Here is a 14,592-nt window from a genome sequence, read left to right as displayed (position 1 = left end):
GTCTTTTCCTGCAATAAACACATCCCTGTGGGAAGCCGGTGTCTGCTGTGTGGTTGCTTTAGAACCTGAGCTAGGAGCAGGCTGCTGTATACAGCTGGAAAGGGCAGGCAGAGCCTCCACAGGGTGTTTTTCTGCCCTGTGGCTCTTATTTCACACCGTGGAGCAGTTCAGCTAAAAGCACAAATAATAAACTAATGCCCGGTGGTGTTTAAAATACAGACAGAGCTCAGGATAGCCAAGCTGAAGAATAGTTACCCAGCCTTAGCACAGAGCCAGCTGCCGTGCAACAGCCCTGAAGGCAAAGCAGAGGTACAGGGGTACTGCTGGGGCCTTGGAGGGAGAAAAAAACCAAACAGGGGCCGTGTCTGGGACCTGCAAAAACCCCGGGGGGTAAAGGAGGAACTATGAACTATATGGTCTGCAAGCAGTTATTAATAAAAAGACAATATACTTAAAGTGGGATCAAATATTACCCGTGTCTTAACATTAAGCTTTATTCTCAGTTTAAATACATTCAAAAGTAAAAAGGATAAATAACAATAAAAACATGATTGGAGCACGAATTGTAACACTTAATCTGCCTTAACACACCCACAGGCTCAACCAATTTAGAATGAGAGCTTTACCTCTGCTATACAGGGATAATCTGCACCCATTTGTTCCAGTTCACTTCAGAGGGGAACACTCTTCCCAGCCTGAGGGTACAGTCTATCGTGGGCTCATAGTATATTGTTGGCACTTCACTCAGTTTGGGGTTGTTCAGTTGTTCTTCTATAACTGGCTGAGAAAAGAGTGACACCGGGGATGGCTTTCTCATGTAGAATCGTCTGATGCAACCAAGAGTTTCCAGACCCTGCAGGGGGGGGAAAAAAAAAAAAAATCACATATTTTAGCTTGAGAGTTACAGTGAAAAAACCCACACTGAATGCTGTTCTACCTGCAGTGTTCTCAGAAACACTGAACAACTTACACCAGAAGTGGCTTCACTCCACCCCTCGGAGACCCTGGGGACGGCAAAGGTTACAGCACAACAGTGCAGGTGCACAGAGCTGGATCTATGCCCCTTTGTGACATTCAGCACCACGGCTGACATCTGGCTACCGACACAGAACATGTTCAACAACAGATCTCAACAGGACAAGTTACAAATAATTTAAGGCTGGTATAGATGTAAATCCCAGACTTATGGTCAGTTCTTGCTAATGGGTTAGTATTCGTTCCCACAGCAACACCCAGCAAGACAATTTACGTGCTCTGTTTGCTGAAAACATCTGGTGTGTATCCAGTAATCTTATGTAGGTATGAATTTAGATTTACCAGTATTGGGTATATTATGCTCTGTCTACAGTTTCAAAACCAGTTCTTATCAAATTTATTGGTAGAGAAGTTATATTCAAGTTCTGCAGTCTGTAAAATGTACAGGTAACTGCTTTATTTTGTGGATTTGAATTAAAATCACCTAGGAATCTGTACTGCTCTCGCACACATGCACACCTCCTCCCTGTACACTCTGTACTGCGGATTTAAACCCACCCCTGATCCCAGCTACCCTCGTGGCAGTGTTGCTGTGCACAGGACATGGACACCTCGGAGGCAGGATGGTTGCTCAGTGCGTGACCAGCGGTACATGCAACTTGCACTGATACCAAAATGTCTGAGCCTTTGGACAGAAGCGTGGCGTACATCCACTGGAATATTAATTGCCAGCGTTGGCAGGGGAAGTCATGCTTATGGGAAGGACTGCAATATTGCTGCTATACTTAAGATCTTGAATCCTTATAGGAAGAAAAATATAAAGGTTTGATTTGCAAAGTAGCAGTGGTGGCAATCAAACTTCCAAGATGTGGGGAAAAAAATATGGGAAACTCAAACTTTCCCAGCATGTATTGTTTTATAATTAAGGATGTATGCCTTTAAGCAGTCTGTCAGGATGGAAGGTCTTATTTACAGTATTGTCTGGCACAGACACATTCCAGTCTGATTCTTATGTCAAAGACTCTCCATCTGAATGGTATACAAGGAAAAATTAAGATAAGCTCGATGGTGATTAACACTGCGTTAAACGGTCCAACTTGATATTCCACAGTGACAAGCCACCACTCCTACATAACCAACCAGAATTTCAGCTGCACGTACATCCGTTTCAGAAGCAAGCTCAGATTTTAAACTCAGTAATTGGTAATTTCAAGGATAGGTAAAGCAGGCTTCCTTCCTTCCTCATCATGAACAGTAACTTGCTCTGGCTCTGGTTAATTTGCACCAGAAGAAGGTTGTTTTTCATGGTTCATTGACAGCCCCATTTTCTGGGACTTCCAGCAAAGTAGTTCCTGACTCTCACATGTGGAAGCTGAGCCAGATTAAAGTCCACGCAGCTGATGACTGACGTACCTGCAGGATCTCCAAGACAGCAACCGGCTGCAGGACCCCGGTGTAGTGCTGCAGCAGCGTGCCCTCCGTGATGCCTGGTTTTGTCATGATGTGGTAGAGCACGGCTTCCATCATCCCCTTGCACACCGGCTTGTTCAGGTTCCCGTCCACAATCCTCCACGGTCTCCCAATGAAGCAGACGTTCTCGCAGGCCCTGCAAAAGGCAATTTAAATTCAGTTCTGTCAGGAATTATTCTTCTAGCTAGATTTCCATCATCATAATTTCTGCATAATAGAGATTCTCACTACACCCATTGCTGGTGTTTGCTCACACGCTGGGGTAAATTCTGCAGCTGCTCTGAGCAGAGACTGTGCTCATCTACTAGACAGTTCCACAGACCTGAAGTATGTGTGTTCACCACCCAAGAAGCACTTTTAAAACCATTATCCCACCCAACAGTTGCCCTGAGTCTTGATGACCAGGAAAACTTTATTACTAGCTCTAATGTCCTCCAAAAGTTATCCAGGGCCTGCTTCAATCTGCAACATGCAGCAACAGCACTCAGATAGGAAAGAAATTCCTCATTTTCAGCATTTTGGAGTCAAAAGACAGACCCTGCCTAGAAATTCCCATTTCCCATACTGCAGTTTCTCCAGGCCTTTCCTGGGCACGTGGCAGCTGGGAGTTTCTGGCACTGCACTTATTTGTGAAAAAATATCAGTTTTGTTCCTCTGATATTTGGAGCTAGTTGGTTTGGGGGAAAAAACATGTATCAGAGAAATTTCTTCATGCATACAAGCACAAGTAATGTTAACAAGAAAAATGGAGGAAAACATGGGGTTCCTCCATCATCAATGCTCACTGCCCACCAGAGCATAAAACTAAGGTTTCCAAATCATTTGCTTCCAGATATTATTTTGGTAGGGCTAAGTGTTCAGTTATTCCACAGACATCTCTGTACTCACCGGTCCCTGGCTGCCTGGGACACATCTGCCATAGAACTTCCTGGAAAGAAAAGAGTGTGGAGTTTTTAATTGACCCAAACTCTTTATCTAGGGGAAGGAAAGCAAAAGGTGGCTAAGCTGTAAAACACAGCAGCGTACGCTAGAAAATAACACAAGCCAGCTCTGCCGTGTGGTGTTCTCAGCTGCACGGCAAGCTCCAAGTGTCCACTGCGCCTTTCCCTGCCTGCAGCATGCTCTTTCTTCCCAGACCTCTTCTCACAACCAGCCTGTCTACTCCAGCCACCCCTTTTGTGGTTCCATTCCCAAATCACAGCAAAAGGTTTTATTCCCAGAAGTCCGATGCCGTGGCTGAACAACAGGCGATTCTATGGGCTGGCAGAGCCGAGTGTCACACAGAGAGCGCGGCAGGGTCGCAGCTCACAGCACTCGCTGCTCACTCGATGCTCCTGGTAACGGTACGGATGTTGAGCAGGAGTCTGAGTAGCTGTAGGCTGGAGAATGCAGACTCAGGATTTCAGCAGGGTTCAGTTTCAAAGTGCAGGCTGTCCCTGCAGCTTCCATTACGCATTATGTCATGGGTGTTAATTACACCATTATTTAATGTAGGTATTTCTACCACACCCAGAGGCTACCAGCTTTGGCCTAAGCACATGTAAACCCTTCAGCTGGCCTTCACCAGTAAGACCAGTAAGAACTCTACACTTGCTAACGTAACTACTGTGTTACAAACAAGTAGAGGAAGTAAAATCCAAGCCAGTACTTTGGTAGTTCCATGTCAAGAACTGCTGCAGCCTGTGCTGTTTAGACAGCCCTGAGTCTGCTCCCTGCAGGAAGGCTCCAGTTAACCAACCCCAGGCTCAAAGATGCACTGATTCACACGGCAATCTGCAGCTCTAAACGTGGGTAACGACAGCTCTTGGCTAAATGCCACACAAGCAGTTAGCTTGTTATTCAGTTTGAAATCAGAGCTGATAAAAACAAAAACAAAATAAAATCCCCCAACAACCTACTTAATGTAAAGCTTGGCAAGAACTACTAGCGATTAAAAAAGAAAACTGGCAGTAAAACGGAAATGAACATGAAGTCAAATTGGGTTACAAACAAGGCTATTAACCTTCTCACTGGTGTGTGCTGCTTTCTGGAGAATGAGTTTAACGACTTTACAACTTTCAGTCACAGGCATTCTATTAAATGTACACCAGCTGGGTTTTCTAGGTGTAGAGATGTCTAGCCTTTGGAATGAAGCCAAAAATGAGAAACTTCAGATCCAAATATGTTCTTGGAGAGGAGTAAGACATGGAAACTAGTTTCTAAGGAAAACACATTTCTGGACTAGTCATGAACATTCCCACAACAGGCACAGGAAGGAATCTGATGTATTTGAAACCTCCAAGTCCTTCCAGATCAGGTAGCGTTATGTCACTTCGTATGTGAGAAATTACAACCTCTCTCTGGTACGGCTTCATAAAGAATTTAGTATTTGCTTACAAAATGAAGCTAGCTGTTTGGGATCAGCTGATGATGAGCTAGTCTCTATTTCTTGGATGCAGAGTGCTCCTACGTACCTTTAGAGACTCCTGGGTTCTCTTGGAAGTAGGAAAGCTCATCATCCTGCTCACTGGCTGATTGTTCACGGCTAGGGAGCTGCTTGTTGGGCTCAGTGCTGAGCTCATCATTCTCTGCTTCAAGTTCTTTGTCCTCAGAATAAGATTTATCTTGTTCCTTGTAAGTGTCCGCATCCACAGCGTCTGGAGCACACACTGGGTGCTCAGCTGGGTGTTCAGTCTGCCCTCCTGGGGAGCCTGGCTCTTCATCCATGGCTGACTCCTTCATTGTAGCAGGATCAGTAACACTCGCATCACAGTTATTCTCATTTGCACTTTCCAAACCACTCTCTGAACCCTGGCAGAGTTGATTGCCATCCTGAAGGACATCATTTTGAGTCTTACATCTCTTCCTTGGGGGTTCTTCATCGCTGACAGATTGTGTGTCTTTTCCCAGCTCCTCCTCCTCCTCTCTGGAACACTCCTCTCCCATCTTTGGTTCTGACGGCAGGCAATCCTGCTGTGCATCTGGGAGAGCAGTGTCTGCACTTTGCTGATCAGAATCATCTCCTTTATTCTTCAGACACACTGAATGTAACAGCCATGGCTTGGCAAATACTATTGCAACCAGTCTTACAGCATGGCCTCCTACTTCTAAAACCTGCTGCATTTCAATCAAGTCCTATTAAAAAAGAAAAAAAAAAATCACAAAAATTGTCTCAGGAGTTATCACTGGAAAATGTCAGTTTAAACAAATATCACGGAATTGCCATCTTTAACTGGCAGTAAAGAAAGAGGAAGAGCCTAGAAGAATATTCAGTTTTCTGTCCTGCTACACTGAAGTTGAAAATACATTTTCCCCTTGAACTCTTCAGAAATTACAGCACAAGACTTTTTTTTTTTTTTTTTTTAAATTTAATTTAATTTAAAATGTGTCTGGTTTTTTTAGTATTTTGCTTCCAAAGGTGAATGTTGGTCCCTCTAGGTTTCTGAAACACTTCATTCCTATCTCTGAGTAAGTGCTGCTTTAATTTTTGGCCTTCCTAACTTTGAGGCGAGATTGCTATCAGGTACTGGTATGTGCTCTCTTGCCTACTACAGACAGGTTTCTTCAATTTATACATGCTTCCTACAGCCTGGAAGATTGTCTTCCAGGAGGAATAGTAAGCATGCAAACATTAATGTATGGAAAGCAGCTGGCTGTAAAACCACCTGAATGTACTGCTCCAAGCTCCTGGTGCGTTCAGGTTCCACCTCTTCGTAGCTGCAGAAACGCGTGCTCAGCTCAGCTTTGCAAATTCCAAAGTGGGAAGTTTCCTCAATTGCATTACGGATCTCCAAAACAGCAGCTACATCTCTGGGATTATAACCATAACCTTCTGTACACTCACGAAGAAACCGATCAACCTCGTAATTTTCTTCTTGGACTTTGATCAGCCTTGTAAAAGTTTCAGGGAGGCAGGAGATTCCCACAGCCATGTTATCCAGCAGAGAAGGAACTGCAGGGCAAGTAAAAACCAAGTGCATAAGCTGTGAAGCAGTTGTTAGTGTGCAATACACTACAGAAAGAGAAACATTCTGAGACAGGCAGATGAGAGGAGTTCTAGACTATTCCAATTAAAAATGGAGCTCAGTTTTCCACCTCCTTTGCTGCAGTTTCCTTTTTTCTTTCTGCCTTACATGTTTGTCTCTGAAAAGACCTATAGAAGAAGAACAAGCTGGTTTACAAGGGCTTACCCTCGTATCAAAGTGAAAGACAGTGTAGACTTACTGGTATTCTCTCTAACACTGGGTCAGCTTAACTCTAAGCTAATGAGGGAATCATCTCCTTATTTTTTGAAGAAGGTCCAGTGAAAAGTCTAGGGCAAGGAGATGCTATGGAGGACCCTATTAATCAAAAAATTGGAAGCGGCTGATCCATGGCAGAAAGCAATTGGCCAAACATGGTACAAACTACAAGCTGTCAATGTCTTAGTACAATCGGTGTAACAAACACCTCTGTGTTTGGAGACAGTCATCACTGCCCAAAGCTGGCCCCCACCGTACAGAGCACTCAGAAGCTGAGGCAGTGTAACACCTTTTTCCAGTCCTGGATGGTGAGAGGGCAGCTTTGGCGCTGCTCTTACCTGCTCCCCACCCTTTTATCTGCAGCTGCCTTGTGGGACACTCATATGACAGCTGCATTTCTTTGACAGCCGAGGAAAAATGAGACCAACTGTAATGAGCCATCAGCTCAGCAGAGCTGGAGGGCATGTGTGGCAGCAGAGATAGGAGAAAGAATTGCTATTTTACCTCTACCACAGCAGCAAGAGGAATGGGCAGGGACAGCACTGGACCCTCCAACTAAAGAGATAAACAGCTAAAGGCTCTCCTGGATACATTTGCATGACAGGGGAAAGGAAGATGCTCTTTAAGAAGGGAGAGTGCTGATAAATTGCAAATATTCAAGCTCTAAATATTATCAAAATGTTTAAATTGCTGTAGGTAAAAGGCCAGAGATCGGACACCACTAATTCTGGCACTTGCATGAGACAAGTAAATGTGAATTTCCCTTCAAGGAGCTCTGAAAAATTTTCTTTTCTCTTTACAGAGGAGGAAGTCTGAGTGTAACATAATATGGTATTTGCAGAAGGGAGTGAAAAACCTCCTGGAGAAGAGATATCAGAGCAGAGGACAGACTTCCTCTTTGGATTAATAGTTTCACACAACATGAAATACAGGCAACAACAGGCAAGGTTTTGTTACCAACAAAAGGTGCCTCTGTAAGTCAACCACCTTGTTTCAAGTCAGGAGAGAAAGCATTACAAGACAGACTGCATGGGTAATGAAAAAAGAATGTTCATATCAAGAGGCTTCATTCAAATCAGTTCCTCAACTCATGAGCTCGTTATCTTTCCTGCAACAACCCACTTCCATGCAAGTTAGGCCAGACAGAAACTAACCTGGAGAGCTGAGCCTTCCTGGAACTGGTGTACATCGCAGCTTAACCTTCACCTGGCAGGAATTGACCACGATATTGTCACTGGGACTCAGGTTGCGCGTGCTGACAATTCCAGGGGCGTAGTAGCCTCTCATCAGTAAGTAGTTGGTATGAGATGCTTGACGAGCTTTTACTGCTATTCTCGGTTTACCTCCAGAGCTGTCATCTAAGTCATCATCATCATCGTCATCATCATCCTCAAGTCCTTCTTTTCCCAAACTACAGCAAACAGAGGTGTGTGTTTGTTTTCCAAAATAAGAAAGTGACTCATTACACCGAGCAAAGCAAGAACCCGTGCTGTTCTGCATTCCAGTATTCAGTCATGGACAGCTGTGGGTATGTCCACAGCAGCCTGATTTTAAACTGCTGAGAACAGGCAACTATAGAAAAGAAAATGCACTACAGGTCCCTGGAAAGGAAACTCTTTTTTTTTGCAAACATGTTGAAATGAACCCAAAATCTCTCTGCTTACAGTGCTGAACTTCTTCGGCAGACGCTTCGCCATGAGGGAACGCCTGTCAGAGCACGAAGGCTGAGACCATAAAGGATACTGCGGTATAGGGCAGACAGTGGTTATTTTTAAGGGAGAAAAGAAGAAAGAATGACAGACCAAAGGCTTCAGTTACTTTAAAAAAAACACAAAACACACACAAACAAAAACAAACCCAAAAAACCCAACACAAAACAATCTGCAGACAGCCTCAAAGTAAAGAGAACAGTAGCAGCAGCCAGGATAAATTTCTCAGAAACAAACTTAGTCAAACCAATGCTATTTCATTCCAAACCACAAGAGTCATTATGGATAAAGGTGAAGGCTCTGAACAACCTCACCTAACTCTGAAGCTGCCTCTGTTTTAAGCAGATTATGCCAGAGACAAAGGTTCCTTACAACCTTTTCTAAGATGAAGCAGACCTTCAGTACCTTCTCTTAAAGCATATTCAAAAAACACATCATTTCAAAAAAATAGTGCGAGTACACAACCAGTTGAAAAAGGGGACTTGGACACCCGTACTCAGAACTGGGACTACTCCAGGGTTCAGTGGATTTTTGCTAATGACCTGGGTGATAAAATCACTTATTAAGTTCGCAGAGGATCACTGAGCTGGAGAGGCTGCAATTATATGAGAAGACAGGATTTGCATTCAGAACATTTCCAGCAAACTGGAGAAACAGTCTGGAAAAGAGAAACAATTTCGTACGGACAAATGCATGTTATTTATATTACAGTACTATGCACCTGTCCCCACCCTGAGGGGAAACAATTAACTAAATAAAAGAGAATAAACTTTTTCTAGTGAATTATAAGAATCTTTTTTTTTTGGCAAGGCAAGCCCACAGCCTTCCGTCACTTTGGGATGGATTAGCGGGCAGATCACCTATATACCATGATGTAATTGGCACAGACCTGCCAGCAAGAGCATGGCATTTGGTTTTTGACGTGACAGTTCAGTCCAGAGGAAAATAACAAGAACGACAGAGATCTGGAAAACATGAATGTCATACCAAAAACACAGCTAGAGGAACTGAGGCTGCTCATTTGAAAGAATAGCATATAATGGGAGGAGGACTATGATAACAATCTTCAAATAGCTGCTCGAAAGAGAACAAAGTATTTTCCATGTATATTGGCAATAAAACAGGAAGCAACAGGTTAAACCACAGCAAGAGATTTTAGTTGCACTCAAAGAAAACACATGATGATTGTGAGGATAACTATTCATAGGATTAGACTGCCTAGGGAGAGTTTCCATTTCAGTGGTATTCAATTACTGGAGGTTTTTGAAAAACAAAGACAAAAACCCAAAGAGGAGACAATACGTAGAAGAAATACTGTGGAGACAGGTTTCACTGAAAGCTGAAGCCTTGTTACTAATCCTTCTCAGCCCTTGAAATGGGAAGGCGCTAAGCTGCTGAAAATGCTCACCTAGCACGCACTGCTCTCCTTCCCACATTAGCGCTGATGGCAGTGAAGTGCCGAGCAATTTAAATGTCACGTATGTGAGGACAAATGCAGTCCCAGGCTGTAATGACAGGCACTAAATGAAGTGCCATTAAGTCTTCAGAATGCTCCCTCAGCAATAAAAATCTAAACAATATGATAGTAAAACATGCCACAATGCAGTGCAGAAAATGCTAACGCCTGTCCAATTTCAATCGTTACCCCCAAACCATATTTACTAACAGAAATAAGTGTTTACCTTTTTATCACTTCATTTTCCACCATAGTGCTGTCCACCACAACTATCTGCTCTGGGATTCTCACGTTCACACACACAAGCCCCAGGGAGAACAGGGAAAGCATCGCCACACACTGCCCACCAGGTCCATCCATAGGAAATGCGATCATGCCTTCTGAGGCTTTGTTCTCTTGATCTTTAAATGAGAAGTTATCCGGCTCGTCTGATTTTTCAGCATCCTTGAGCTTCTCGAAGAACTGAAAGGACTCTGTACAAATTGTACTGGGAAATCGCCACGTAAAAACTCTGGACAAAAAGACAAATTCAAAGAAGCACAAAACTTTCATAACCTGTTCTTTACTGTGTATGAGTTTTAGACCCACAGTAGCACAGAGCAGCCAAGTTACTACCCACCTGTAATAACTCTGAGACAGCTGATACGACATGGGTACAAAAGGCAAAGCCCGGCTTTTCTTTGGACCCAGCGTGTGGTTTACTCGACGGCGATTGACCAAGCTTCTCTTCTGACACTCTAGGAAAGCCTTCACAAGAATGTCATCCCGGTACTCCCGGTACAAACGGAATGTCTGCAAAAAAACCCCGTTCAGTGTAAAAGGCAGTGTTAGCTCTGAATCCACTGTTAGACTCACCTACTTGAGGTTTAAATGAACACGGAGCTACAAGCCAGAATGTAGATGATACTCATAAATTCACTTCACTACACTATCCTATTCCTTTTATAGGACTGCAAGCTTTCCCCAGTAAATGCCCATTAAATTAACTAAATACTACAGAACACTTGATACGCAAAATGGCATCAGGCTCCCACTAGAGTTATGTATGTAAAAAATCCTCATCTGCAACACATTTTGGTAGATTCTTCCCATCCTTTTACCAGGAACCCATATTTCTATGAGCTTGGCTTTCTAGGCTCCACTCTTGCCTGCTGATGAGATATTGAATTGAATTTGAATTCCTAACTTTATTAAGTGCCTGACTGATAGATGATATATTTTTGTGGCTCTTAATGCAGAAGGAGAGGCTGCCCAACACCAGTGCCAGCTGGATACCAGGACTGTTTTTGTGATATCTCCTCCAGAGCATAATTCCAACTGCTCAAGTGGGCACTAAATCATAACACACCTTGACCCAATGGAAGGGATGTGGAGTTTATTTCATACATTTTTTGGGGATTGCTTCAACCTCACATCTTGCAATCTCATCCTCAGAGAGAAAAGCAACCTACTGAAAATCTGCCTAGAATAGATAATTTCCTAAAAGCAGAAGAGAATAAACCCCACAGAACAGATACAAATCTAAGCTTCTGTGTTTTTTTTTTTCTCCCATTTGAAAAACATACAAATCTAAGCTTCTGTGTTTTTTTTTTCTCCCATTTGAAAAAGGTATATACCAAGGTAGGACAGAGGAACTCTTTAGGGTTGTATGACCACGTGTAGATGTGGCACTTAGGGCATGGTTTAGAGGTGGACTTGGCAGCGTTAAGTTTACAGTTGGACTTGATGATCTTAAAGGTCTTTTCCAACCTAAATGATTCTATGACCAGTAAAGTTTGGTCCGGATGCTGTACCTGAAATGACTGGCAAGATTTCATCTGGTTATCTGAGAGTGCCAGTGTGCTCTGAATCAGATTCTGTAGAACTAGAAAATGAATATCATAGATGCTGAAAGAAAAAAAGAAAAAAAAAAAGTTTATTCATGATGTTTTTTAAGCATGAGCTACCTAAAGATGCTGAAAGAAAAAAAGAAAAAAAAAATTTATTCATGATGTTTTTTGAGCATGAGCTACCTATTAAACAAGCACAAAAATATACCAATTCCATCACCTGCTTCTGCAATAGATGCATAAAGGCATGAGATCACTCCAGCTGAGGATCATTCATGTAAAGGAGCCCGTTACATTTTCCCTGGCCTTCCACCCTGAATTTTTGGATCAATCCAGATAATCTGACACAAACCAAAGTTCTCTTTGATAACATCTCCTCCTTTTAAGATACGGCACCCACACACAAAACATACAGTGTTCTCCTAATGATAACAGACGGTGGTCTGTTTTGAGAAGGTCATTGCTGCTGTCATTTTATTAATCAAATTTATAAGCTATGTCAGAGATTCCTACAACCTTGTGAAAGTATTCTTCTATTAATAAATTTACACACTGCAACAAACGGATGAAAAATGTACTGAATTAGAAGACTATATATGTATCTATATATATGTATATATAATGTATGACTTCCACAGATGTGAGGGCGGACGTGACCTTGGAGTCTTAATGGGAAAAAATGGTGCTACTGCTACTCACCTGCTTAGACTATCCTCTTTTGTGTTCTGATTTGTGTCTTCTCCGATTGCCAAAACTCGAAATCTAGTTAAGGGAATGGAAAGGAAAACACTGAAACAAGAGTCACATTCTATGATTTTGTACCAACCGCGAAACCCAGAGGCTGACAAGTGCAGCCGCTAATAAGGGCAGGTGTTGGAACAGCCCAAGGGTACTGTCTGCTCCAGCAGCCCTTGGCGTGTCAAAAATGAAAAGAACTGTCCAGATCAACCTCCCTCACTCCACTGAGATATCTTTTGACAGGGAGATAAAACACACGGACAGGAGACAGTACAGAACTGTATGGGTTTGCTGTTCTGTTGAGGTTTTGGACTTCCAGTTACCATCAGCAGCACTTTTGCTGTAACGTACAGCTCTTCCCAAAGTAAGAAAATTTACAAAGGTGCCAAATTTTTAATACTAAAATAGTTTGAGACCCCAAAATCACACTTCTCTCCAAGTGTTATTCATCACAAAAGGGCTTGGCGATGTGGGGCTGGAGAATGCTATACAAGGCTGAGCGCTCTTCTGTAACAAGTTTCAGCAGCACTGAGATGATTTAGCTGAGCAACCAGCTACCAACTCTGATATAAAATGGGGACAGCTAATCTGCAAAATGGTAGAGGAAAGTCTTCTATTGCTACACTTGAGTACCAACATCTCTAAAAACAAAGCTGAGGATTTGACAATTTAAGGAAATCTGACATTGTGAATTTCTGGTTTGAAAGTCTTACCTAGTGGTAAGAATGGTTTAAAATAAGCAAGCTTGTGCGAATAACTGAAAATCAGTTATATGTATTTAGGAAGTATGGATCTGAAAGAAACATTGCTTGTTGTATTTACTGAAATGTCTTTTGATACAAAAGATACTAAGAGTACAAATAACAGAGGGTGTAAGTCATGCATAGCAGAGAAGAGAGGTCTACTCTGAATTGCCCTCCTCTCTCACTGTTTCAGCCCATGTGCACAGCCAAAGGCACCATAGCTACAATACCTGGAAAAGAGTTCCTGCAAAGTATCAGGAATCTCAAGTTTGGGATTCCCCAGGGTCGAACTGAATTTCTCTTTTAGTCTTTCCACAAACTCTTTAAACTCCTTTGCGCAAACCTTTGAAAACGAGAGACAGAAATGTTATCAACCTCAATTTTTTAGAGTGGGAAGAGATCGTCTGGTTTTAAAGTGTTCATGGAAAATTCTAGTAGCAATAGCAGGTTCTGAATTATCAAGTCAGAAATAGTATCACAGACAAGACAAGGCATCAGAAAAGCTCTGTGGAGGTTGAGTTTGCTGGTTTACTCAACTGTTGCAGATTCTGTCTGTAATCACACTCAAGGCATCAGAAAAGCTCTGTGGAGGTTGTGTTTGCTGGTTTACCCAACAGTTGCAGATTCTGTCTGTAATCACACGACTATGTGCAACCCACCACAAACGTTTTCTAAAAACAATTGCACTGAATTAACAGCACAAGATCTCTTGCTAGAGCTTTGTTTAAGCTTCTGCTTAAGTCTTTTTTTCTCTTTGTACCCTTCACAATCTTTAGCGTGTTCTCCATTTAGTCTGCTTGTACAATCATGGCTTGGAGGATACCCGTTACATGAGAAGAACGGCCCTGTATCTCTCTGAGATACAGGGCCGTTGAAAAAAGTACATGAGAAGAACGGCCCTGTATCTCTCTGGAAACAAGTTTTTGTTTGCTTCCAAAAGCAGACTTTACGGATGGGGACACACGCATTTATTTCATCAGTGTCTCATCAGTGAACAACTGTTCTTCATTTAAACAAAAATGAATCTAACAACAGAACTGGCTGGGATTTTCTGGCAATAATATGAATTGTCATTCCTGGAAAAAAAGCAAAGAAAATCTTGCCATAACATCCCAGTTCTGAAAAAGTTTTAGAATTCAAAATATAATTGTTTGCACTGAAAGTGTAAACAACTTTTCAATTTGAAATTGTGGTTCATTTAAGCCATAAAAAGCTCAAAAATGAAATAAAATCTTTTGACTGATCAAATCAAGGCTTCTCTCATAAAATTTGCTTTCATTCCTGCACTCATCCACAGAAGCTAAGGCAATATTTCAATATGCAACTGGAATAAAAAATGAGAAGTTACAGATCAAAAATGTTTTCTTGCTCAGATAACAAGAAGGCTGAGGATTAAAAAAAATCAGTGCATATGGATACTCAGTCATGGATGTTTATAAACAAGCACATTGA

At 42.3% G+C, this 14,592-nt stretch overlaps 1 protein-coding gene across 1 annotated transcript in view; it reads right to left on the bottom strand.

Annotated features, from left to right (window-relative positions):
* Nucleotides 1–631: 631 nt before the first annotated feature.
* The window catches only part of GTF3C1 (general transcription factor IIIC, polypeptide 1, alpha 220kDa), a gene marked incomplete at its 5' end in the record, with an annotated part of 31,414 nt that continues 17,453 nt past the window's right edge, over nt 632–14,592 (bottom strand). The window contains 11 exons of the mRNA XM_010083812.1: nt 632–853; nt 2,389–2,581; nt 3,334–3,373; nt 4,899–5,559; nt 6,090–6,376; nt 7,820–8,076; nt 10,057–10,341; nt 10,450–10,622; nt 11,624–11,717; nt 12,359–12,421; nt 13,371–13,483. Coding sequence (XP_010082114.1) covers nt 632–853; nt 2,389–2,581; nt 3,334–3,373; nt 4,899–5,559; nt 6,090–6,376; nt 7,820–8,076; nt 10,057–10,341; nt 10,450–10,622; nt 11,624–11,717; nt 12,359–12,421; nt 13,371–13,483 — 2,388 coding nt within the window. The remainder of the gene's footprint in view (nt 854–2,388; nt 2,582–3,333; nt 3,374–4,898; nt 5,560–6,089; nt 6,377–7,819; nt 8,077–10,056; nt 10,342–10,449; nt 10,623–11,623; nt 11,718–12,358; nt 12,422–13,370; nt 13,484–14,592) is intronic.

This window comes from Pterocles gutturalis, unplaced genomic scaffold (assembly GCF_000699245.1).
Source record: "Pterocles gutturalis isolate BGI_N339 unplaced genomic scaffold, ASM69924v1 scaffold10540, whole genome shotgun sequence".
In the NCBI taxonomy this organism is placed as follows: Eukaryota; Metazoa; Chordata; class Aves; order Pterocliformes; family Pteroclidae; genus Pterocles; species Pterocles gutturalis.
The sequence above is the reverse complement of the archived record's forward strand: the minus strand, read 5'-3'. Positions and strand labels throughout refer to the sequence as shown.